Genomic DNA, 24,199 nt, shown 5'->3' with positions numbered 1-24,199 from the left:
ACCCTGGGTTGTAACTGATTTCTGAGCTCCAACGCACACTTCGGGCCCGGATGACCACCCCCTAGAGAGGCCGTCCCTCCACAGCCGTCAGGGGCTGCTGCAGGGGCAGGGTCCGGACCAGCGGGGCACCCTTCGGGCTGGGACCCTGGAGGCAGCGGGGAGGAGGCCACCCTCCGCTTACACACCTGAAAAGCATATTCTGCAAACTGAGCCTTAGGCAAATAAGGTAGGAAAATTCTCCCCCCTTGACTTTGGCAAAGCAAAACCAGGTGTGGGGGGTGGCAGGGCGCTCACCCAGGCCCCCCAGCCTTACTTCTGCCTGCAGTTCCCATTGCAGCCCCCACCTCTGCCCTCAGCCCCCACCTCTGCCCCCAGGCTCCACCTCTGCCCCCAGCCTCCACTCTGCCTCCAGCCTCCCCTCTGCTCCAGCCCCCACGTCTGCCCTCACCCCCACCTCTGCCTCCAGGCCCCGCTCTGCCTCCGGCCTCCACCTCTGCCCCCAGGTTCCACCTCTGCCCCCAGCCTCTGCTCTGCCTCCAGCCCCCCTCAGCCCCCACCTCTGCAGCCTCCACTCTGCCTCCAGCCTCCCTCTGGCCCAGCCCCTGCCTCTGCCCCCAGCCCCCCTCTACTCCCAGCCCCCACCTCTGCCCTCAGGCCCCACCTCTGCCCCCAGGCCCCCCTCTGCCCCCAGCCCCCCTCTGCCCCAGCCCCCACCTCTACCCTCAGCCTCCACCTCTGCATCCAGCCTCCACATCTGCCCCCAGCCCCCCTCTACTCCCAGCCCCCACCTCTACCCTCAGCCCCTACCTCTGCCCCCAGCCCCCACCTCTGCAGCCCCACTCTGCCTCCAGACTCCCCTCTGCCCTCAGCCCCCACCTCTGCCTCCAGCCTCCACTCTGCCCCCAGGCTCCACCTCTGCCCCCAGCCTCCACTCAGCCCCAATCCCCACCTGTGCCCCCAGCCCTTGCCTCTGCCCTCAGCCCCCACCTCTGCCCCCAGCCTCCACTCTGCCTCCAGCCCCCCTCAGCCCCACCTCTGTAGCCTCCACTCTGCCTCCATCCTCCCTTCTGCCCCAGCCCCCGCCTCTGCCCCAGCCCCCTTCTACCCCAAGCCCCCACCTCTGCCCTCAGCCCTCCCTCTGCCCTCAGCCCCCACCTCTGCCCCCAGCCTCCGGTCTGCCTCCAGTCCCCCTCAGCCCCCACCTCTGCAGCCTCCACTCTGCCTCCAGCCTCCCCTCTGCCCCAGCCCCCCTCTACCCCCAGCTCCCACCTCTGCCCCCAGCCCCACCTCTGCCCTCAGCCCCCACCTCTGCCCTAGTCCCCACCTGTGCCCCCAGCCCTCACCTCTGCCTCCAGCCTCCACATGTGCCCCCAGCCCCCACCTGTGCCCCCAGCCCCCACCTCTGTCCTCAGCCCCCACCTCTGCCCCCAGCTTCCACCTCTGTGCCCTGCCTCCATCTCTGCCCCCAGCCCCCACCTCTGCATCCAGCCTCCACCTCTGCCCCCAGCTCCCCTCTATCCCCAGCCCCCACCTCTGCCCTCAGCCCCCACCTCTGCCCCCAGCCTCCACCTCTGCCTCCAGCCTCCACTCTGCCCCCAGTCCCCCTCTGCCCCCAGCGCCCCCTCTGCCCCCAGCCTCTACTCTGCCCCCAGTCCCCACATCTGCCTCCAGCCTTCACCTGTGCCCCCAGCCCGACCTCTGTCCTCAGCCCCCACCTCTGCCCCCAGCTTCCACCTCTGCGCCCTGCCTCCATCTCTGCCCCCAGCCCCCACCTCTGCATCCAGCCCCCACCCCTGCCTCCAGCCCCCCTCTGCCCCCAGCCCCCACCTCTGCCCTCAGCCCCCACCTCTGCCCCCAGCCTCTACTCTGCCCCCAGTCCTCACCTCTGCCCCCAGCCTCCACCTCTGCCCCAGCCTGAGAGCTCTGTCCAGCCCAGGTGCCAGAGCCTCTGGCAGCAGCCCTGGGGTGGCTCTGCACGCTCCTTACTCGTGGCCTGGCGCCACCTTTGCTCTGCATCAATATTGACCCAGCCTGGGGGGCAGGGGCCTGCTGGCCCGCAGGGGGCTTGCAGTGTTGTTCACACGCGCCTGCCGCGCTCCCGGGCCCCTGAGATGTTTGTGGAGGGCTGTGAGCCACCCTGGAGCCCACGCAGAGCGGTCACATTTACATGGGGAAAAATAATGGGGCCTTTCTCCATGAAACGTCCATTCACGGCTTCTGGGGGGGAGAGAAGCCTGGGGACCAAAACCTCCCAGGAGTGTGAAACTCACCTTGTGCTCGCCTCGCTGCCGGGCAGGCGCGGAGCCAAAGGCGGAACATTCCGGGGCCACCTCTCCCTGGCGGCTCCTCCTCCCCGCGGCCGTTCGCCCGGGGTTCCCGTGCCAAGGCCTGGACTGGGGGAGGGCCGGTCGTGGGACCAGCCGCTGTGTACGTCCACACTGTGCTCCGTGTAGACGGTGGCGTGGAGCCCTGATGGGCCACCCGCCCCCACCCCGGGAAGGGGCTGCTGGGTAGACATCCAGGGACACAGAAGCTTCTGGAATCTCTCCCGGAGCATGGCCACGGGCTGCCTTAAGTCACACTGCACTTGACCTGCAAATATTTTAATAAAATATTTAGTGGCTTCTGTCTGCTCAGGCCGCCAGACAAAGCACTACAGATGAGGGGCTTAAATAACAACCAATGTATTTCCCTACTCTTCTGGAGGTGGGGAGTCCGAGATCCAGGTGTGGGCAGGGCCGGCTCCTTCCGAGTCCCTGCGTGGTCTTCCCTGTGTGCCTGTGCCCGAATCTCCTACAGACACCCCAGGGACCTCTTTTACCTTACTTGCCCCGTTAAAGGCCCTGTCTTCAAATGCAGTTCTGTTCGAGGAACCCTAACTAGGGGTTAGGGATTCTACATGGGGTTTGGGGGACACACTCGGCCCATGAGAGCGCCTGTCCCTGACCATCGCCCCCAGGTGTTGTGGGAATAATAATCACCCCCTGGGTGCTAGAGCTTTGCAATTGGCAAACACCTCCAGATCCATTACCCCTTTGCCCTGATTTTCTCCCCCTGTCCCCGGGCCCAGAGATGGGGCAGGCAGATGGGACCTGGGACCTCCTGTCTGTTTGAATGCTGGGTTGGGAGGGGGGATGCATACAAGATGCCGAGATGAGTTTTTAAAAATTTTTTTTAATGTTTATTTATGTTTGAAAGAGAGACACAGAGTGTGAGCAGGGGAGGGGCAGAGAGGGAGGGAGACCCAGAATCTGAAGCAGGCTCCAGGCTCCGAGCTGTCAGCACAGAGCCTGACGCGGGGCTCAAACCCACGAACCGTGAGATCATGACCTGAGCCAAAGTCGGATGCTTAACCGACTGAGCCACCCAGGCGCCCCTAGAGAGATGATTCTTAACTCTTTCCACCGCACAGGAGTCCTGATGCAGCACCTTTCTGAGCCTCAGTTTCCCCACCTATAAAATGCACTCGACCAGAGTCCCCGCCTGGAGATCAGAAGCCTGTGCCTGAGCAGAATGAGTGTCCTTCCTGTGGGTGGCCGCTGTCATCAGTGCCTGCAAGGTGACAGTGCGAGAAATCACACCCAGGGAGCAAAGGCGAGCAGAGGCTGTGTGGCCCCCGCCAGGGGCAGCTCCCCCCCCCCACCGCGAGAGGCCTGAGTGATCAGTGCCGTCCCCTTGCCCCCCCCGCAAGCTTCTTCTCCTCCCCCGCCTTCCCCTTCAAGGGCCCACTCTGTGCCTGCCGGGCCCCCAGTCCCAGACACTCACCCGGGGAAAGCTGGGGACGGGGAAGCCTGCCTGAGACACCACGGCCTCCCAGGGCACCAGGGGCTGCTGCTCAGGCTGGCGCCTTGCTGGGGAACCGCGGACTCCCCACTCCCCCTGGGGATCCACCAGCCTCTGGAGAAATGGCCCTCGGTTGCTGCTGGTTAATGAGGCGCGATCGCCAAGGAAGAGTGAAAAGGGATATTATGTGGGTGGACTTTCCAGAGGCTGTTTCCCTTGTGAGGCGTCCAGGTGTTGCTGTCTGGGGCGTGTGAGACTCTGGGTGACCGGCGGGCACTCCAGCCCCTTCTGGGGGCTGTGTCTGGGCTCCCGGCCCCGCCTGGCCCCTCCCAGACTCTGGCCCTGGAAGCGCTTTCTTTCCATGGAGCCTGGAAAATCTCTCCGGGGCCTGCCCCTTGCTCGCAGAGTGGTATGTGATTCTGGGGGGAGGAACGAACCCCTGGGCCACACGGGCCACCGTGGATGAGTGTGGGGGCGTGTCTGCACTGCTCACACAGTGCACGGGGCCCTGGAGTGAGGGCGAAGGGTCCCCAGGACGCCCACTGGGCTGTCACCCATGCCCCCAGGGAGGCCACCTGGCCTCCCACCACCTCTTCTCCAAGCCAGCTTCTCCAGGAAAGGAGAGGGCCGTTCCCCCTCCTCACCGTGCACCCCCAGCATGGTCCAGGCCCCTGGACTCCACCTGCCGGGACCTGACAACGGCCTTTATTTCTCCAAACCCAGAGCTCCCCGCCCCGCCCCGACCCAGCAGGGTGAGCCGGCCTCCACCACTTGGCAGAGGGAAGGTCTGAGCTTCAGGCCCTTCTCTGCCCTCACACGAAGTCTGCCTCCCGCCCTCCGGGGCCCTTGGGACCTCACTCTGGCCTTTCCACTTTCTGGAAAAGGTCAGATTTGTCTTCAAGTGACCACCATGCAAACGGTCTGGATGAGTCACCCCCAACCGGAGTCATCTGCTGCGAACCGTTCTATTTTAATTCATTTTCTTCGTGGAGGTGAGATCCGCCGTTTTCCAGTGAGGAGTGCTGTGGCAGTTACTACTTTCACAGTGTCTGTGGCCATCGGGCGCATCAGGTTCCGGGACGTTTCCATCCCCCCTAAATACGACTCCGCCCCCATCCTCAGTCACCTCCCCACCCCTCCCCACCCACTCTCTGTCTGCAGTTGCACACCGTGTGGCCTTTGGGGACTGGCCTCTGTCACCGAGCACGGTGTTGTCGAGGTGTATCCAGGCTCTAGAGCCACGCCTGTGGTCCAGGCGACAGCGCCTCACCCTATTCTGAGGGTGTGTGGCCAAGCCCCGTCTCTCTGTGTGGATGGGCCCCACGCCTTCACCCCCCAGCCTGACCTCCGTCACCCTGCTCTCCCAGGACCACGCACGAGCGAGCCGGCGCCAGCCTCCACACTTGGCCCCGGCCCACACGTGGCCACCCTCACACCCGGCCGTCAATCTCGTAGTGGTTCGTACTGGAGACATCGCCGGGTGGCCACGGCGGGGGTGATATCTGAGGACTGTGTGTATTTTACTAATTTTTAACAGCCCAGGTGTGGGGTGTCACAGGGTCCTGGGGAGGCTGTCCAGGGACCCTGATTTCCCATCCAGGGAGGTTGGTCCACATCTGTTGTCCTTCCCTTTGACGGGCACCGCCCCCTTTGCCCCCCATCACTCCAGAAGCCGGCTGAGCCAGGTGCGAAGGGGCCGTCTGTGTCCCCTCACCGAATTCGTCCAGGGCCCCGTGCGCGGGTGACGCACAGCCACCGGCCAGTGGCACGGAGAGGTGCGCCCAAGGCTTCGTGGAGGTGGGCGGAGCCAGGGAGGCCGTGCCCCCGGCCGGCTCCAGGGCCCAAGCCCGGTCTCTGCGTCCCCTCCCCCGCCACCCCTCACACCACTTGAAGCTGATGTTTCTGCTGGCATTCCAGGGAAAATCAAATCCTCCCGGGTAGAAACGGCATCTGTCCAAATGAGTTTTCTGAGTCTGCTTTGACACACTTTGGGAAGCTCCAGGACAGAAAATATGGTTTTGATTTCGTGGAGCAGGCGCAGACCCCCGAACCCGGCCCACGTGGTCCGAGAGCTGGTCTCTCAGATTCTCCCCCAGACACGGCGCGTCACAGAGCGCGGCCCAGAGAGAGCTGAGCGGGAGCGTGCTGACAAGGGGCCTCTCTCCAGGGCCTGGAGCTCCTGTCCGAGGGCACTGCCCGCTCTGGTCCCGGCCTCGGAGAGAGTCAGCCCTCTGAACATGCACACGCGCTTGTCAAGGTCACGAGAAACTCACGTTGGCAGACGACAACTTGAGAGGCCTCACCAGTCTCTGAAGCCTTGTGACCCAGGAGACCCCGGCTCCCCAGCGGCAGAACAGGAGGGACCCCTGCCCAGGCACGGGATCGGGGAGATACCACGTGCTCAGCTTGGGGAGTGGGGCCTCCAGCCTGCTGCCAGGCTGTGGGGTTTGAGTGGGGCCCCCCATCCCTCTGTTTGCTTGAAGCCCCTCGGCTGCTCACAGCTGCTGATGGGCAGCTCCATGAGCCTGGCAAGAGGCGCTGGGGTCAGCAGGAGCATGAACGAATCCGCTGCTGCTCTCGTGGGACTTGTGATGTGCAGGTGGGGCGACCGGGCCCCATGTGGTCCCACCTGTTGTGGTGATCGCCGACAGAGACCTGAGCTGCAGAGGAAATAATCCGATGGGTTCGTCGTTTGGGGCAGTCTAGGAAGGCTTCTCGAAGGAGGTGGCATGTGAGCTGAGGATGAGAGGTGCTGGCCGGGGAGTGGCAGAGAAGCCTTGGACCCCCGGCCCCAAGAGGCAGGGTCTCCGGGCAACGGCTGGGTGGGTGGTGGCCCCACGGGGCACACGTGTCCTTCATTTCACGGGCATCTTCCGGGGGCTGCCCCGCCTCAGAGCGGGCCACCAGCACTCATCACTCTAGCTTGCCTGCCCTTGGCTGCAAGGGACAGCGTTTTAATCCCTCTCCTCCGGCTCTTCTGGGTCCAAGCCTCTCCTCACTCAGGCAGACCCCCTGACCGCCCGCCCTGTACCTCCTTCCCTATCGGCTCCCTTACCCTCGAGGGCCCCAGACAGGCAGCACACGAGTGCCTGTTTCTCAGGTGGGTAAACTGAGCCTGTGCCTTCCCTGATGCACCCAGCCGGGGGCAGCCAGCAGGGACCACGGAAGCTGCTTCTAGCTGGGGCCCTTCCATCCCTCTGACCCAGCGTCCAGGATCGGCAGGCTGCATCTTGCAAACCCGAGCTTCAGAAACTCGGAATCAAGGAGGATCTGGCTGGGGACTCTTGGGGGCTCCGTGGGCTGTTTTGTAACGACAGAGGGAGCGCCTCGCCCACACTCCGGATCTGCCGCGCCCGCTGCCGCCCACGGACCCTGCGGAATTAGCTCGCAAATGGGAGGAACAGGTGACGGGCGCCTGCTCTGGGGACGTCAGCCCTCCCATCTCACACCCGAGGTGTGTGAAGCGGGAGGCGGGGGCGAGGGCCCCGAGACCCCATTGCAAATTAAGATGTACTTTGTCTCCTTTCCAAAGGCACCGAGCTGGCTGCGTCCCCGCTTTGCAAGAAAATGACTTCCCTGCCAGATGGGAGCAGGACGCCCACCTCCCCGCAGCTCCGGCGACAGAGCCCGAGCCCGCAGGATCCCACACGGCATGCATTCCTGAAGCGGTGAGAGCCCCCCTCAGCCTCGGCTGCCTGCAGCAGCGGGCCTGTGACATCCATTTCCCTGGGCGGGCAGGCGGGGCTGGGGCTGGGCCTGGGGCTGGGGAAGGAAATACTCCCGCCAGCGCTTCCTGCTCAGGTCGCCTGGCGTCCCTGCAGCTCCCGCGGGGCCAGGCGATCACGGTGGCAGGGGCTGGGCCAGTCGTGGTGTTCAGCAACACACACCCCCCCCCCGCCCCCTGCACCCTAAGGGGGCCTGCGGGCCCTTCCTGGCCTCGGGGCTGCCCTGGGCATCCCAGTGTGCCCACTGCCCTCCCGGGGGGGTCCAGCCAGAGTCCAGAGCCTCAGGTCCAGTCAACCTCAGGAACAGCCAAGAATGCTTCCTCTGTGGGCACGGCCAGTGTGCTCTTGCGGGCTGGCCACTGGCGGATGGGACCACTGGCGAGACAGAGCCCAGGAGGAAGTTCCCTTCCGATCGGCGGACACGGCAAGGGTCCCTCCTCCTTCCCTGAGAGAGCCAGACCCTGCGCCGTGCAGAGGGCGGACAGGTGTGGGGCGCCCCGGTTACTTCAGCAGAGCCCCCAGCCCATCTCGCCCCCCGGGGCCTTGCCCTGCCCTGTCCTCTTCCCAGGGCTCGGCCTGGGGTCTCAGCCAGCAGGGGCACTGTGGAGAAAGCACAGACCTGTCAGGCCGTGTCCCCTCATGTATTAAATAGGGCAAAGACTGGCGCCAGCCCAGCAAGCCTCCGAGCCCTTGCTGAGATCACGGCGGCTGGGCAGGGGCCGGGCCGGAAGCCCTCCATGCTCGGCTCGGCACCGAGGTCAGCCCGTCCCCAGCCCCTTGCACACCTGTCTGCCCCCAGCCCAGATGCTGGGGTGCTCATGGCCTCCTGATGAGTGGATGACTTTCCAGCTCCTGGAGGATCTGGGGGCAGCTGTGAGTGGGTCCGTCTCCCTGTCCCCTCCTCCCCCTCAGTGGACGACAAGTGCTCCCGGTGTCCCAATAATTAACAAAAGGCCATCGTCGCTGCCGTGCACCTGCTTCAGGACGTTTTCTTCCCATGTGCTGGATAGAGAGGAACATTCCAGAATGTGGAACTTGGGGCACCTGGACCTCGAGTCTATGGAGAGACATTCTAGGGAGGTAGCTTTCCACGTGGCAGATCGGCATAACTCTGGACTGATTCGGGGAGAAATCTCCCAGAAGTGTTTTTCTCACTGCCCTGCCTTAAAAAACAAAATCACAACCCAAACAGAACCTTACGACTTCACATAAACGGAGTCTCGAAATGTCCTGTGTCTACGGGAGGCTCCACGTTGCCTCCACTCTCCTCACTGCTGAGTTGGATCCCGATGCGTGAAAGGTCATAGTTCGTCGATTTCCTTGAAGGGCAGCCTACGAGGAACATTCCAGTTCTGCCCATTTTGGATGAGTGTATACATGCCCGGGAGGAACCTGCAGCTTATAGGGCACCTGCGTGCCAGCTCGTTTGGAAACTGCCCTGAAGGGCGAGGCCCATGTCCTCTGCAGCGCTCCACACTCTCCCTCCCCCCTCTCAGCTCTGGCAACCCTAGCAGGTACCACACCTTGTGCGGGAGAGTTTGACAAACACCTCAGCTGCTTCTTGGTACCTGAAGGTCACGTTCGTCCGCGTTAGCCACTGCCGCCTGACGGGGACATCATAACCCCGAGCTTCCTGCCACGCGGCTGCTCTGCCCGCCTCTGTCTGTGCGGTTCTAGTTCTTTGAGAGGAGCAGCGCCGGACCCCATCTGATGCACGCACACCCTGGTGGCACCTTCATGTGCTCACGGGTTTGTTCATCCAGCAAATACTCACCGAGCGCCTGGCTGTGTCCAGGATGGCCCAGGTCACGGATGCAAGTTAGGTGCAGCCACGGCCCTGACTTGGGGGGCACACCGCCCATGTGGGATGGGGTTGCCCTCCACTCGCTCCCCACCCACACCACAGACAGGCGCGAACCGTGTGGAACGTTCCACACCCGTTTACCAGGTGACTACCATCCCGGCTCTCTGTGACTGCCGGGGCCAGAACTGGAAATGCCCGGGCAAATTTTGTGTCAGTTGGGCACACTGCTCGCCAAGCCCTGGGACCCAGAGCTGTGAGGGGCTGCACCTGGGTCCAAGCCCACCAGCTCTGCCTGACTGGGGCATGGCTCAGACCTGCCCTTGCGGCCCCTCGGTGCTGCCGCTCGCTCAGGACCAGAGAGAAAGGAGCTGGCCCCAGGGGTCCAGATGGATCCTGGGGGCTGAATGAACAGCAAAGGATGATGCTGTTTGCCAGGACCGACACTGGATGAGGGTTGAGGTCACAGGCCGCTGCTCAAGGACAAGCCTCTGTGGGAACATCTCACGAGATGCAGCTTCCACAGGAAGCCTCCCTGGCAGCCCGCAGAGCAGGCTGGGTCCCTGTATGGATTCCCAGTCTCTGCACTTGTCCTATGTGACCCTTTATTGCTCTCCAGGTCAGTCTCCCTCTCCTTTGAACCCTGTACCTGCTGTATGACGATCACTGGATGGATGAAAGGATGGATGGACAGATGAATAGATTGATGGATGGATGGAGGATAGATGGATGGGTGCATGGATAGATGGGTGGATGGATGGATGGATGGATGGATAATGGAAGGATGGATGGATGGATAATGGAAGGATGGATGGATGGATGGATGGAGGATAGATGGATGGGTGCATGGATAGATGGGTGGATGGATGGATGGATAGATGGATAATGGAAGGATGGATGGATGGATAATGGATGGATGGGTGGATTGATGGATGGATGGAAGGGGATGGATGGATGGATGGATGGATGGAAGGGGTTGGATGCATGGATGGAAGGGGTTGGATGCATGGATGGAAGGGGTTGGATGGATGGATAGATGGATAGAAGGGGTTGGATGGATGGATAGATGGATAGAAGGGGATGCATGGATGGATGGATGGAAGGGGATGGATGGATGGATGGATGGAAGGGGTTGGATGGATGGATAGATGGATAGAAGGGGATGGATGGATGGATGGATGGAATGGAAGAATGGGTGGTAGGACAGATGAACAGAAGAACAGATGGATGGAGTAAAGGGTGGGTAGATGGATGCATGGGTAAGCAGATGGACAGATGGGTGGATGATGGAAGGACAGATAGAGCTGGTTGTCGTGGCTGGCAGGCCAACTCCCTGCGGAAGTGTGAGCCCTATCAGTTTAGCTCAACATCAATGTTGGGTGATGTATGTAGAGTGACCCTGTGCTACATACACCCGTGTGCATCCCCTGTCTTCCTGAGCACCGTTTCTGGGGAGGTGGGCGTTCTTCTTCTCATTTTACAGATGGACCACGGAGGCGGGAGAGGCCAGTAACCTGCCCAAAGCTGAGCATCCCGGGAAGCCCAAGCTCCAGGCATCAGGCAGTGTGTGTCAGGGTAAACTTTGACTCTGCCTTGACACTCTGTCCCTGTTGGGAAAAGGTGGGAGACTCGGGCTTCTAGAGCCAGAGTCACCCAGGCCCTCTGGCCACCTTCATCCCTCCCCCATTAGTGAATGAGTTCCTCAAAGGACTTGAGTGGCCTCAGGAAGTGGGGAGGAGGGGGGGCTCCCCTCTTCAGGGGTGATGCCCATGGTATCCTGGTCCGCCCAGGCTCACTCACAAGTTTGAGAGGGGACATCAGGCAGTGAGTTGCAAAGACAGTGACAGTGCTTCCCAGTGGTGAAGCCAGACACTTGTCACCTGGAAACCAGTGTGGCCTCTGCTCCATGCAGCCTGACTTGGGGTGGAGCGCCCTCCACCCAGGGACGCCCAGCACTTGCCCTCTGCTGCCCGAGAGGCTGTCCTCTGGTCTCAGCGGCCCAGGGACAGCACTGGGACCCAGGCTGGCCACCCAACCCTATGTTCAAGTCCTGGAACAAGGGACTCATCTGTCAGTCGGGCCCCTCCAGAATGTCGTGTGGGCCAGAGGAGAGGATGCGGGCATAGCCCTGCTGAAGGCGCTCCAGATGTTGTGGCCCCGTCCTTTCACATCCCGCACAGGAAGGGTTGCTGACCGACTCAGCAACACGTTGCTTTTTCTCTGACGTTCTCATCACCCCCGGGGCGAGGGAGATCTCTCCCCACCTGTCTGGGATTTCTACCCCCACCCCCATCCATCCCGCGAAGACCCTGAGACCACAACCAAAGGGGGTCGGACGAGGTGCAAAGCAGCAGGAAACCAGGGAGGGGGCTCCGGCCGGTTTTCGAATCCAGCCCCCACCCCGTGGGCCAGGACTTGTGGGCAGCGGGACCCCCGATGAACTCCTACTTCACCGTCGCTCTTCTCTTGCCCTCCACCCGCTGAGGAACCCAGTTTTTCGGGGGGGGGGGGTAGAGCCGGATCTGTGGGTGGTACTTTTCTCCTGGTGACGTCTGAATAACCATGACAGCAGCTAAGGGTGGCGGAGCCTGGCTCCGGGAAGAGCTTCTTCTGGGTCTCCCCCTCTTTCCTCTCCCATTCCTCTCCTCCCCCCACCCCTGCCTTCTGCGTCTCTGGTCTCACAGTGTGGGGAGCACCCCCTGCCACCCTCCACCCCCGCCCCCCGAGCCAGGAAGTAGGGAGCAGAACACCCATCCCCAAGTCCCCGCGCATCCAAATATTTACTGCTGTGTCTGCCCACAAAAATTAATACGGCAATTTTGCCGTAGGTTCCCACTGCCCGCTTCGCCTCTGGGGACTCGGGCCGGCCCGGCCCGCCCCGTGGGCCACAATGGCAGCGCCCACAATGCCCGCACAGGGGCCGGCTGGTCGCGCATACAAAGCACCCGGCCCGGCCATTATCATTCCGGAGCCGAAGTCCACCCCAGCCCGCACCTCATCGGTCATTCAGCAGCCCTTAATGACTTGTCAGTTCCTTGCCCTGCCATTTTCTGTCTAATTAATTCTTTTATTGTGCACCGGATAAAGAAAGACAAAGGCCTCCCCGGCAATAATGATTCATTAAAATGCAGCGCCTTCGCCCGCTGCTCTTGGCCGCGCACCAGCCCGGCTGCTCTGCCCGGCCCGCAGGCGCTACCGCCGCACTCCCACCGGGCCGCGCGCCCCTTAACCCTTTGCAGGGACCGGCGGGCCCGGCGACCGGCCGCACGCCCAGCGTGGGGTGCCGCCCCGCCTCGGCTTTGGGGGACCTGGTGAGCGGGGCTCCCGCAGCCGCCCAGGCTGTTCCCGCTCCCGTCCTGTCGGGGAGCCTCTCGGAAAGGCCTCGGGAAGTGTCCTGCGCTTTCCCACGGCAGCCAGCCTCGGCGGGACTGAATTCTGGCCCCGGCCCCTCTGGGGAAGGCTGGGCTGATGGGGGTGCTGGTGGGGGGGGTGCACACGGGACCCCCCCCCCCAGGGCAGCCCAGCGTGGGTGGGGGAGGCAGGGGGGCTGCGCTAGGGGCAGCCAAGGCAACAGGTCACCGCGAGGGAAGGGAGTGAGGACCCCAGGGCTCCGGGGACAAGCCCGCCAGCAGGACGGGGCAGGGAGGGACCTGTCAAGTGTCTGTGTGCTGGCCATGGCCATGCCAGCTTCATCGTCGGCACCTCGGCGAGGTCGTCACTGTCACATGGTCACGGGAGGAGGCACGTAGAGATCAGTGGCGAGTGGCAGAACCTCCAGCCACTGGGTCCCAGCCAGGTCCTGACCTCACGGAGCGCCCCCGAACACCGCCAGGCAGCCAGAAGCCCCCAGGCCAGCAGGGAACGCAGGAGACGGGGAAACCCTCAGGGCCCCGATTCCCACTCTTCCTGGGACAGAAATGGGCTGGGGGTGGGCAGCGCTGAGCTCGCAGCTCCAGGAGGACCCTCACCTGAAGGCAGGGCCACGCCTCCCATGTCTCCCCCTTTTGCTCCTTCCCTTCCCAACTTTTCTCCTCGGAAGGCTCCCGCGGCCCCCGGGGCGCCCCGGGGCCTCTACGGCCCCATCCTGGGAGGACTTGGTCTGCACATCTGCTCTCTCCAGGATGTAGGACCCCAAACGCAGGCACGCTTTGGCCCAGAGTGAGACAGAGGAGCAGACACCGGGTGGTTACACACGGCCCTCCCTTGGGAATGGGTCCTTACCGAGTCCCGGGGGGCAGCAGCTCTGACCCCCAGCCTTGGGGTGTGCACCTGGGGTCTCCCTAGGGGTGGGAGGAGGGGGATCTTGCAGCACTGGCTCATGGTCAGCCCCAGTTTTCCATGAAGCCTGGTGGAATGTATCCCAGACAGGTGTCCACACAGGGTGCTAAAGACTTTAACGTCCAGTGGCCTGGAAACAAGTCGGTTCAGCCCTGCCGTGTGGCCCACGGCTCCTGCAGCCCTGGTCAGCCAGAGACGAGGTCCATAAAGGTCCTCTGTCCAGGGCTGACCTGGAGGCCCTGGGCCAGACACTGGGGGGGAAAGATCGGGGTCCATGCACCAGGCCACGACCCTGAGTCTCACACCTGCCCTGGGGTGCTGTCCCCTAAATGCGAAGCAGGCAGGGTGGGTGTGGAAACCGCCCCCCTCTCCCCTGGGCAGGCCTGAGGAGGGGGGCCCCGGGTCTCCCCCAGGCAGCGGCTCAGAGACACAGGCCTCCCCGGAGCTGACAGCCACGCCGGCCGTGAACTCACATCCAAACAGAAAGTCTGCTCCTGAAAGCCGATACGTCGTCCCAGGAAGAGCAATTATACGCGGAACCAGGAGGGGCTTTCCCAATCTATCAGAGTGGGGTCTGGGTCATAAACGCCCTTTCCCCTTTGTCTCTGAATAGGGCATTCTGTTCAGCTGAGGTCAGAGGCAACGCGCTCAGCTCTGGGGAAGGAAATGAAAAATGAGGAACTTTTCCCGCCAGCTCGTCCCCAGGATGGGCCGACGGAGCACGCTCAGTGGGAACTGGGCTCTGGACAAGCTTGGACTTGGGGCCCGGAGGGGTGAGGCCAGCCTTGTGAACAGTGCTGTCTGGGGGAGCTGGCTGGAAAAACCCTCACGCGCCTGCGGACCAGGGCAGTCCCGGGGACCCCTCCCAGCTGCCCTGACCCCCGGGGGTGTCCGCCTCACCACCTCCTCACAAGGCCACCGGGGACCCAGATTTCGGGGAGCAGGGGCCCCGTGACCCCCAGAACGCTCGGCTGTGGGCTCAGCCTCCAACGTCTGAGAGTGCTGTAGAGGGGAGGCCACCAGCCTGGCCCCCAGGGAGGGGTGGGGCGTCTGGAGAGGAGAGGACACGGTGAGCTCAGACGCAGGGAACCCCCAGGGAGGCTTGCCTGGGGCACAGGGGCCAAAAGGGCCCTCGCACCCCGTCAGGTTGGTGGGAAGAGGGGCCGGGCCTCTGGGGAGTTAACACGCAGGAGCCCCTCCGAGTCCAAACAAACCTGGCGGGACCCCAGCCCTCGGGAACCTGGCAAGGGCCCGAGTCAACCCCAGAACGGCAACGGGGCGGCCTCACTCCCTCCATCAGGGAGCCGGCTGCAGGGGCTTTCCTTGGTTTGGGGTGTCCACGTGAGAGCCTGGAGGCCCATATGGACCCGGACGGCCCTTGGCGGGATGCAGGATGTGCTGGACTGGCTCCACGGGGGCATCCGTGAGCCTGGCTTGCAGCCCCCTCCCAGACCCCGCCTCGCCCCGGAGGCTTGGCACGCCCCAGACCTCACGAACCCTCGTAAATCCGGGCAGCTCTTCCCAAACACTACTCTTGGCAGGCCCCGGACGTGGCTCTCCAGAGCGGGGTGAGGGACGCGCCCTGGATCGCAGCCACGCGGGCGGCTGGCAGACGAGGGGACGGGAAGGGCGCCCCCCTACCCGGACCACCCCGTTAAAATCACAGAGGGAGTTGCTTCAAGCAGCTGGCTTCTCGCGAGAAGTGTAAGCTTCCTCTCGGGCCCGGAGATGCCCCAGAAGCACCTGCAGGGCCTGGAGGTGGGTGCCCCCAGCCCCACGCAGCCCCTGAACCAGCTGCGGGGAGGCCCGGCCAAGGGGTGAGGCTGCCCCCTTGCTTGCGGTTGCCCCCCACAACCATCCCTCCCTGCAGACACTCGGCCAACCAGACGGCCCTGCCTGGTTCCCGTTCACCCAGCTCCCAGCTTGGCTCCGCGCCAGCGCCCGAAAAATGCCGCCAGCCACCCAGAAACCAGCTCTGGGATTCGCCTGGGAGGAAACCATGGCCCCGAATCTGGACCCGCTTTGCCTACTGAATAGGCCCCTGGGGAAAGAAGACACTGGCGGCATGGCCGGCTTCCTGGGGCCTCTGAGATCCGTTCAAATCCAGACACAGCCCCTGCAGGGGGCGGGGGGGAGGGGGGGGCCTGGCTGTGCCCCAGGGTTGAAGCGTTGTCTCTGCCTTCCATGGGGCTCCGGATGCCCACATCCTCTGAGGAGGGCTCGGGGTAGACTGCACTCCTGCCTCCGCCAAGGCCCTGGACCCAGACCCCGTTCTCGCGGAGCCCCCGTCCGCCAGGCTTACGGAAAGCAACACACAAAACGCAGCCTGAGTAGATAAAAAGCTTTTTTTTTTTTTTTTTTAATTTTACCAAATTGGTCTGTACAAAAGTTAGCGTTGCTTGGTCAGAAAGTAGCCGAACACAGCAGGTAAGTGACAGCGGAAGCCCAAACTCCACGCGGAACAACGGATTTTGCATAAAAATGAGTTTGCTGTAGTTCCCTGCCCCCACCCCCAGAAAGAGATATGCAAAACAAATTCTTTTTTTTTTTTTCTAGAAAAAGGTAGGAAAAAGTAGAAAAAGTAAAAAGAAGCAACTTCTCGGATGTCTTCAAATGTACAAAGTTTTAAAGGCACAAGTTTCCATGAAGTAGGCGATTACCGTTGGTCGGCACGCAGCGCAAGCAGGTACGCGTCAATCGGGTATTATTCGTCTAAAGCTAAGACTCTAAACACTTAGTGGAGAAGGTTTTAGTTTCACAGCTTGTAGGTGGCGTCTGGGTCCTAAGAGCCGAGATTAATGTGCCTCTCCAGCCACCCCGTCCCCGGCTTGGCACCGTTGTGAGCAGGGGTGGAGCCCAGGGACACCCATGCCCTCTAAGCCTCGACCTCACACGGGTGCCACGGGCACCCCCAACCCGGGCACAGACACTACGAGGCAATCCCTTCTCCCCGCTCAGGGTCCCGGCCACCTCCCCGGGGCCTGGAGCCCCAGGGCCCCCACCCCACGCGTCCTCCTGGCCCCGGAGCTCAGCAACCCGGCCTCCGTTTTGTCTGAAATCCTACTTTCTGCACAAATTACTTAATTAAAGATAAAATAATACAGAACATAAATACGTTTCAACAGCTTCCAAAACAAATCGAACGTGTTTAAGCTTCAAAAACAAAACTTAAAAAATAAAATAAAATAAAACGAGGGAAGCGTTAGTCCCAGCCAAACCTCGCTGGGTAGAGCCTGCGTTGTGGGAGCCCCTCGCAGCTGACGGGCTGGTCCCGAGAGGTCTGCTCCCACAGACGCAGATGCTCGCCAGGCTGCGGATGCCGCTGGTCCCGTGGGCTCCCGGCGCGAGGCTGGTGGGGACCCCGGGAGACGGGCGGCCGGAGCCCCCGCGCCTCGTCCCTCCTTTTTGTTTTGTGCTGTGGCTGCCTCGGGTCCACTGAGATGCAAAACCAAGGGGCTGCTGTCTGCAGGGAAGAGGGCCCGACGGCCGTCCCCCGCGCAGTCACCAGTCACCGCCAAGAGCGAGCGACAAGGAAGAGAGGGCTTTGTTGGCCGAAGGGAGCGGGGAGATCTGGAAGCAACGGGGCGTCGGGCTCCAAGCGTGGCTGCCCGCAGACGTCAGCAGGCCCTCGCCCGGAGCCGCCGTCTCTTCTCCCTCTGCACCCCTTCCGGAAGACCCGAGGCTCTGTCTTTGCTGAGATAAAGGTTCTCCCTCTCCGACGCCAGTCCCCCCCACGGGCCACGGCGCCCTCAGGGTCTGCTCAGGGTAGTATACACAGGCTGGTCCCAGTTGCCGGGCGGGCTGTGGGCGGGCGGCACGGAGAGGCCGCTGAGCAGGGGCGAGGCGTAGGGCCGACGGGAAGGGTGGAAGTAGGGGCACTGGTAGAGGCTGGACGGGCAGCCGGGGTACGGGCTGTAGTAGCTGGGGGCCTGCAGGTCGGCGTAGTCGCACTGCGAGCTGGCAAAGGAGCTGGCGGCCGCGGCCGGGGCCGCCGTGGTGACGCTGGCCTGGCCACTGTAGGAGCCGTAGTCGGCGCGGCCCGGGGAACCGTGCGACTGGTCGCCGTAGTGGCTGGGGCTCAGCTGCTCCGTCTTGATGTGCGGCCGCGGGGGGCCCGTCTCGGTGGGCGACGCCGAGGCCGACGGGGCTCCCTTGTGGGCCCACACAGGGGACGCCCCGAGGCCGGCTGCCCCGGAGTGTGAGTAGGAGGCGCCCCCGTAGGAGCCGGCGGCGGGCTGGCCGGGCTCCGCGGGCAGGGCCGAGTGGCCGTTGAGGGGCAGGTACTGGTCGAACTCGTGCACGTCGAAGGTGTCCATGTTGCCGATGACCTCACTGCTCAGCTCTGAGATGTCCACGTTGCTGAAGTCGATGTTCTGGCGCCCGCTGTCTGCCAGACGGCGGCCTTCCGGCTTCAGCTCCGGCTTGCCCCCGTGGTGCAGGTCCGTCTTGGGGGTGGTGGGCGGGGTGGGCGGCCCGTGGGTCTGCCCTGGGGACAGAGCACATTTCAGGCATGAATGCCCCTTCTGTGGGGGGCCGGCCGGCTGGCGACGCACACCCAGGAGGAAAACCAGCCCGCTGACTGCCACAGGTAGAAATCAACGGCTTTTTGTTTCTGTACGTTTCCCAGAAATTCCAGCAGAGCCAGACCCAGACCTCACTGCTCGGCCGAGGAAATTCCGCTAAGCGCTGTTCTGCAGGAAGAGCTGGGCCACGGAGGCCCCCACCCCTACCCCAGAAGACCAAGATGGGGGAAAGGAGAGGAAGTGCCCGGCCCCTTGCACGTGACCACAGGCCACGCACACAAAGCTCACTCTCCCCCAGGCTCGCGGCAGTAGCCAGCTTCCCCGGGGACTGCTCGGCTGGCCGGGCTCCCCCCCAGCCCGTCTGATCTTGAGGCTGGGCTGCTGACCACCGCACAGGGGACACGAGTGAGTGCTGGGTCAGCACCCGCAGAAAGGCCAGGGGAAGCAGAAACGCCTCCAGGCGGAGCAGAAAACGCCCACGTCATGCGGCACCCGACCAGGGAAAAGTTGTGAGGACGTCAGGGCTCAGAGGGGGCTAAGCAGACCCCCGTGTGCACGGGGGACCTTGGGGCGACGCGGACACCAGCCCTGGGAGCGAGCCCCTGCTCCCCACCCCACTGCGCATCTCACAGCGGATGCCAGACCCCCCACTTCTCCTGCTGGGGCAGGCAAATGCTGTGGGGCCCCAGGCGCCCACCTGTGTGGTCGCCGTGGTGGTGCGCGTCACCGAGGCCCGCGTCCGCCTTGTACACGGCACCGCTGGGATGGGGGCCCAGCTCGGCTCCGGAGTCAGAGTCGCCCTGGCCTGCTTTCACGCTCTTCCTGCGTCGCGGCTGGTACTTGTAATCCGGATGGTCCTTCTTGTGCTGGACCCGTAGCCGCTCCGCCTCCTCCACGAAGGGGCGCTTCTCACTTTCGCTCAGCAAGCTGCAGCACCAAGGGCAGAGGTGGCACGGTGAGGGCACCCACGCCGCCCCCCCGCCCGACGCCCACAGGGAGGCCTGTGTGTGCTCCCGCACCTCAGCAGGCACCAGGCGGGCGCCCCCCTTTCTGAGGACGGGGGCTCGGGCCAGAGAGGACTTCTGCTGAGGGTCAAAGGAACGTGCTGGAACGAAACCCAAAGCTTTCCATCTCCATCATCTTCTTACTTCCTTCTGCCCCCAGACTGTGTAAGTCCCCTCCCTTTGGGGCTTTCTAAGGCAGGCGGGGGAGGAGGCAGAACCCAGCTGAGAACACACGAGGATCAAACGAGGCTTCCCGGGAACGAGCAACGAGCGGGGAGGGACTCCGTGGGCATCTGGGCTTCCCAGACCTCCGGGAACACTGGCTAAACCGGTGGTCCTCGCTGAGGCTCACAACACACGCCGGGCCCCTCAAACCCTTCCAGGAGCTCACCTCCAACTGCCTGTGGGACAGGGCACAGAGGACATCCGTGCAAACTCCCAGGGCCCGCTCACGAGGAGAGGAGCAGGAGACGGGAACCGGCGCCCGGAACCCAAAGCCATCCATGTGAACCCAAGGAGACCCCCCTTGGTGGGGACGGGCTGCTCTGAGCAGCAAGCAGCCCTGCTGTGGCCCTACTTTCTGCACAAGCGTCCGGTTCCACCATGCCCAAGTGAGCACAAAGCATGCTTGTGCCCGACCACTCTTGCATCCCCAGACTTTCCTTGCCGAGGGGCGCAGCGCGGGCAGACGATGCAGCAGCTGTCGGGAAGGTGCCCGAGGGGCAGACATGCACCCCCTCCGTCTGCCTTGACTTCTTGCACATGGCGGTCAGAGTGGAGGGGAGCCCTTTAGAAAGAGGGGCGCCTCCAGCAAACACCACCTCGCCTGATACCGCCTCCCGCTTCTGGACAGAAGCCACCTTTCCTCAGGGAGGCACAGGCCTCGGGCTTGGGGGCCAATCCCAGGTGGGGTCCCCCTCTCCGCAGGCTGTTGGCGGGAGGGAGTGCGCTAGGGCTTGCGTGCTCGCCCTGCAGCCCTCTGTGGCCCCGACCACCTGCGTACCCCGGGGGGGGGGGGGGGGCAGTCAACGCGGCCGGAGGGCGGTTGTCCGCCGGAACTCGCCCTGGGAACAGCCACTGGGAGCAGAGCCGAGGCCGGGCGTGGGGCCACCTCCAGAGCCCCTGCGAACCCCAGGACCCCCTCCGGCCCGCCCGCGCGGCTGGGGCTCCCGTCCCCGCCCCCGGGGCCTGGGGACCGCGCACTCACCGCCACAGCTTGCCCAGCGTCTTGCTGAGCTCCGCGTTGTGCAGGTGCGGGTACTGATCGGCCAGCTTGCGGCGCGCCGCCTGCGCCCACACCATGAATGCGTTCATGGGCCGCTTCACGTGAGGCTTGGCCTTCAGCGCGCCGCCGCCACCGCCGCGCACCGGCATGGGCACCAGGCTCCAGTCGTAGCCCTTGAGCACCTGCGACACGGCGTCGCGGATGCAGGCCGGGAAGCGTTCGTCCGCCGCCTCGGCCGCGTCGCCCCGGCCGCCGCCCCCCGCGCCCACCGCGCGGCCCAGGCCCTCGGAACCGGCAGGCGACGGCGGCGCGTCGGAGTCCGAGTCCTCCACGTGCGACATGGAGCTGGCGGTGCCGGACGGGCTGCAGGGCGGCTGGGCACGGGCCTCGCTCATGTCCAGCATCGGGGCCGCGCGCGGAGGGGCGCGCACCGGGACCCGCGGGGCCGCTGCTCGGGCTGCGCTGCGGCCGCTCTGGGACCCGAGGTCGCCGCGCGGTGGCCCGACCTGCGTGCCCCCTCCGCCGCCGCCGCCGCCGCCGCCACAGCCCGACCCCGGCCCCTCCGCTGCCGCCGCCGCCGCCGAAGCTCCGTCCCGGCGGAGGACCCGCAACAAGTTTCTTTAAGTGGCGGCCGCGAGGCTCCGCCCCCTGCCCGGGTCCCCATTGGCCCGCGCGCGCCCCGCTGCCCCCGGGGGGCGGAGCCCGGCTGCCCGCCCCTCCCCCACACAAAGAAAGTGCCGCGGTTCCCTCTGCGCCCCCGCGCGCCCCTCCCGGCACCGCCCCGCGCCGCGGGCCCCCTTTCCAGCAGGGGCGGGGAGGAAAAGGGGTCTGGGACCCGGAACGGCGGGGCGCTCCGGGTGCCTCTGCCGGGCGCGCGGCGGCTCCTGCGCGTCCCGCCCTCGGCCCCCTCGCCCAGCCCGAGAAAGCCCGCTCCGCAGGGAGGCGGGTCCGCCAGCGCCTCGCCACAGCCGGTCCTGAGCCCCGACGTCTCGCCCGCAAACCCGAGGCGCCGGGGTCAACTGCTGCCAGCCCGCGGCCCCGGGCAGGGTTGGCTCGGCCGCGTAGCTTCAAAGCCCGGGCTTCCCGCCCGCAGGGCCGGCGCGCCGGACAGGATCCTCCAGCGCGCCCTGAGTTTGCGCGCCGCGCACGTCCAGGTAAAGCGCGCCCGAAGGCCGCGCCCCGAAGCTGGGCGATCCCTGGTCCCTCGCCCTGTCCGGGTGTGAGCGGAGAAGGCGCAGGCGGGGGCGCGGCCCCAGGAACCAGGCAGCGGAGGGGGGGGGGGGGGCGGGAGCGATGGGCAGGGACTGGGCTGACCCTAGCTGCGAGTCCCTGGGGCCGCCCGGCGGATGGCGTGGCCGGACGCGGGGGCCTCGGGCCTTCCGGGCGTGACCCGGAGCGGGGGGGGGGGGGGCGCAGCGCCGAGGCCGTCGGGCGGGCGGCCCTGGGTGGTCTGGAGAAGTGAGGGCCGCCTCGGGCGCCTGCAGTGGAGGAGATGGGAGCGCCAGCCAGGAGGGAAGGGGGTGGGCTGTGCCGCCCGGCTTGGGGCGGCGGGGTCGGAGAGGGGACATTTCTCCGGACGCTAGCGCCGGGCCGCGGCTCGGAGTCCCCGCCCGAGGCCGCCCCCGCGAGTTGGCCTTGGGCCTGCCAGTCCCCGAGGGCGGCTCAGATTCTTTCGCCAAACCCGCCGGGAGACGATGGACCGGCCGCCCAGAGCTTCGCCACAGGCCCTCGGGTGGCCGAGTGGGAACACGTGCGGCTGCGAGCTTGTGGCCCGCGCGCCCTCAGTGACCCTAGGCAAGGGAGCCGGGTCCCCCAGGCGCGCGCCCCTCTTCGGAGTTGTGGATGCCTGGGCCAGTGGCGGCCGCTGCGGAGGAATAACGTCGGCTCTCCGTCTCTTCCGCAGCAGAAGGCACTGGTCTGTTACCAGAAAACTCCGAGTCGAAAGTTAGTGCGTGGGTCGGGCTGAAGCATCTCTCTTGTGCACCTTTTCCAACTCAGGGGCCGCCATCGCACCTCTGACTGCGTCCCTTCCCCCCCCCACACACCCTCCCCCCCAGCCCCTGCCCCCCCTGGGTTGCAGATTCTTCAGAGAAGAAGAGGTTTCATACTTGGGCCTTGGAGCCCTGTCCATCTCAGCTGCCCATCTAGGGAGGTAGGCTTCACCTCAAGGGCCCTGGGGCTGCCCAGGGACCCCGCAGCCCTGCATCTAAAACATACAGGTGCCTGTGTGGGGACACCTCAGGGCCTAAGAGGGAGGGGGGGTGCCTGCCTGCCCAGATTTTTTGCCACTTGCAGGTGACCCCAAGGCGCTCCTTTTTTTTTTTCTCAGTGGGCTTTGCTGCCCAGGGAACCTGATCTCTTGCCTTATGGGAAAGTGCCACTGGGGGTGTTGCATCTAAGGGGAACAGCCCTGGGGGCGGGGGGAGGGGGGGCACCTGATGGCAGAGGCAGAGCCTCTGGGAGTGGTCTGTCCTCTTGCCTCCTGTCCTGTGTCTGGTCTCCTTTTGCTCTGTAACCTGCCAGGGAACACCCTTACCTACTGGCCTGTGCTGGCTTCCCCTCAGAGGTCCTGCCCTCCACTTGGGGTCCCCACTGTGCAGTTGGAGGACTCAGGGAGGGCCCAAGGGGAGGTTTCCTGGGGGCACCCACAGAACTTGAACTTACTGCCCCCTGCCAGTGCAAGCAGGAGTTTCATGGAGTGTCGAGGCTGACGGACCTGGCCCAGACTCTCCTTCTCTCCCCCCTCCACACCCCGCCCCACCCCATCCCTCCTTGCACCCAGTGTGACATTGGGCACCATGTCTGGGTTTTCATGAAGAGCCCTGCTTTTCCAAGGACGATGAAACCGGGGCTGCACTGGGGACACCAGGTAAGGTAGCCTCTCGCTGTTTCCTGCCGGCCCACAGAGAGTCACGGACAGGTGGCCACTGGGATCCTCGGAGGGTAGAGGCCGGGCTGGGGGAGTGCCAAACCCAGGTCACACACTGGTGCAGGGTGTGTGGTCCTAGGACCCACCCTCATGTCCCCTGGGCTGCACTGAGCACCCTGGGGGTTGGGAGGGGTGCCGGTGAGCGCCTGTCATTTACGTGCAGCCCACAGCTCCTGCAGAATGGTTGGGGAGGCGCCTATCCTGCCAGGCCTTGACCCCCGGCTGGCCGAGAGCATACGTGTGCACTTCCCCACAAGGCGGCACCCAGGTGCCAGCTCGTCAGCCCAGGGCCGGCCGCACACACATGGGGTGGCTTCCAGGAGTGCCCCACAGCCTCCTGGCCTTCTGGAAGGCCTGTAATACTTGCTAGTGTGCTTTCCAAACTCATCCTGCATTAGTGCTGCCCTCAGTTCATGTCCTCAGCTGGTAGGCAGGCCCCGGGTGGGTCCCAGGGTGTGGCTGTGGTTGGTTCCTGTCTTCACCGGGATTGATGAAGCACCTGCTTTGTGCCAGGGGATTTTGTGGGCAAACACCATGGAGCTGAGACACTCACCATGCTGGGGGGGGGTGGGGGGTCCCGGAAGGCACCTTTGAGGAGGTGACATTAAGCTGAGACCTGAAGGTTCCAACTGCTTGAAGAGGAAAGGCCACTCCCTCATGGTGGGGGTAGTGGGGGACAACATGTACAAAGGCCCTGAGACCCTAGAGCACGGGATGGCTGATGTACATGAAGATTCTAGACCTGGGCCCCTGGCAGAGGCTCCAAGGGCACCTGGGAAGAAGGAAGTGTAGGCTGATGTGCACCCTGAGAGCCTACAAGACCTGGCCAGTCTGGGCCTGGAGGGCCCCAGGGACACCTCTTCCAGGCAAAGGGCCCCCAACTTCCCCAGCCCTTGGCTTCTAGGGGTGCATAGGAAGCCTGTGTGTGTGT

General features: G+C 64.4%; 1 protein-coding gene and 1 long non-coding RNA gene across 2 annotated transcripts; one reads left to right on the top strand and one right to left on the bottom strand.

Moving 5' to 3' along the window:
- Window positions 1–6,898: 6,898 nt before the first annotated feature.
- On the top strand, window positions 6,899–12,409 carry LOC109259683 (uncharacterized). The gene is made up of 5 exons (XR_002076735.2): window positions 6,899–7,237; window positions 7,316–7,451; window positions 8,421–9,928; window positions 10,793–10,884; window positions 12,138–12,409. It is a non-coding gene; the product is annotated as an uncharacterized LOC109259683 (long non-coding RNA).
- A 3,668-nt stretch (window positions 12,410–16,077) lies between these two features.
- On the bottom strand, window positions 16,078–20,851 carry SOX8 (SRY-box transcription factor 8). Its single transcript, XM_019437362.2, has 3 exons — window positions 20,322–20,851; window positions 18,808–19,037; window positions 16,078–18,073 (listed from the first exon to the last, which is right to left on the bottom strand). The coding sequence occupies exons 1-3, from the start codon at window positions 20,741–20,743 to the stop codon at window positions 17,337–17,339; spliced, it is 1,389 nt and encodes a 462-aa protein (XP_019292907.1). The 5' UTR covers window positions 20,744–20,851; the 3' UTR covers window positions 16,078–17,336.
- Between the last annotated feature and the right edge of the window lie 3,348 nt (window positions 20,852–24,199).

This window comes from Panthera pardus, unplaced genomic scaffold, assembly GCF_024362965.1.
Source record: "Panthera pardus isolate Hobbes unplaced genomic scaffold, ASM2436296v1 HiC_scaffold_4, whole genome shotgun sequence".
NCBI classification, from domain to species: domain Eukaryota; kingdom Metazoa; phylum Chordata; class Mammalia; order Carnivora; family Felidae; genus Panthera; species Panthera pardus.
This window is presented reverse-complemented; position numbering and strand designations above follow the sequence as displayed.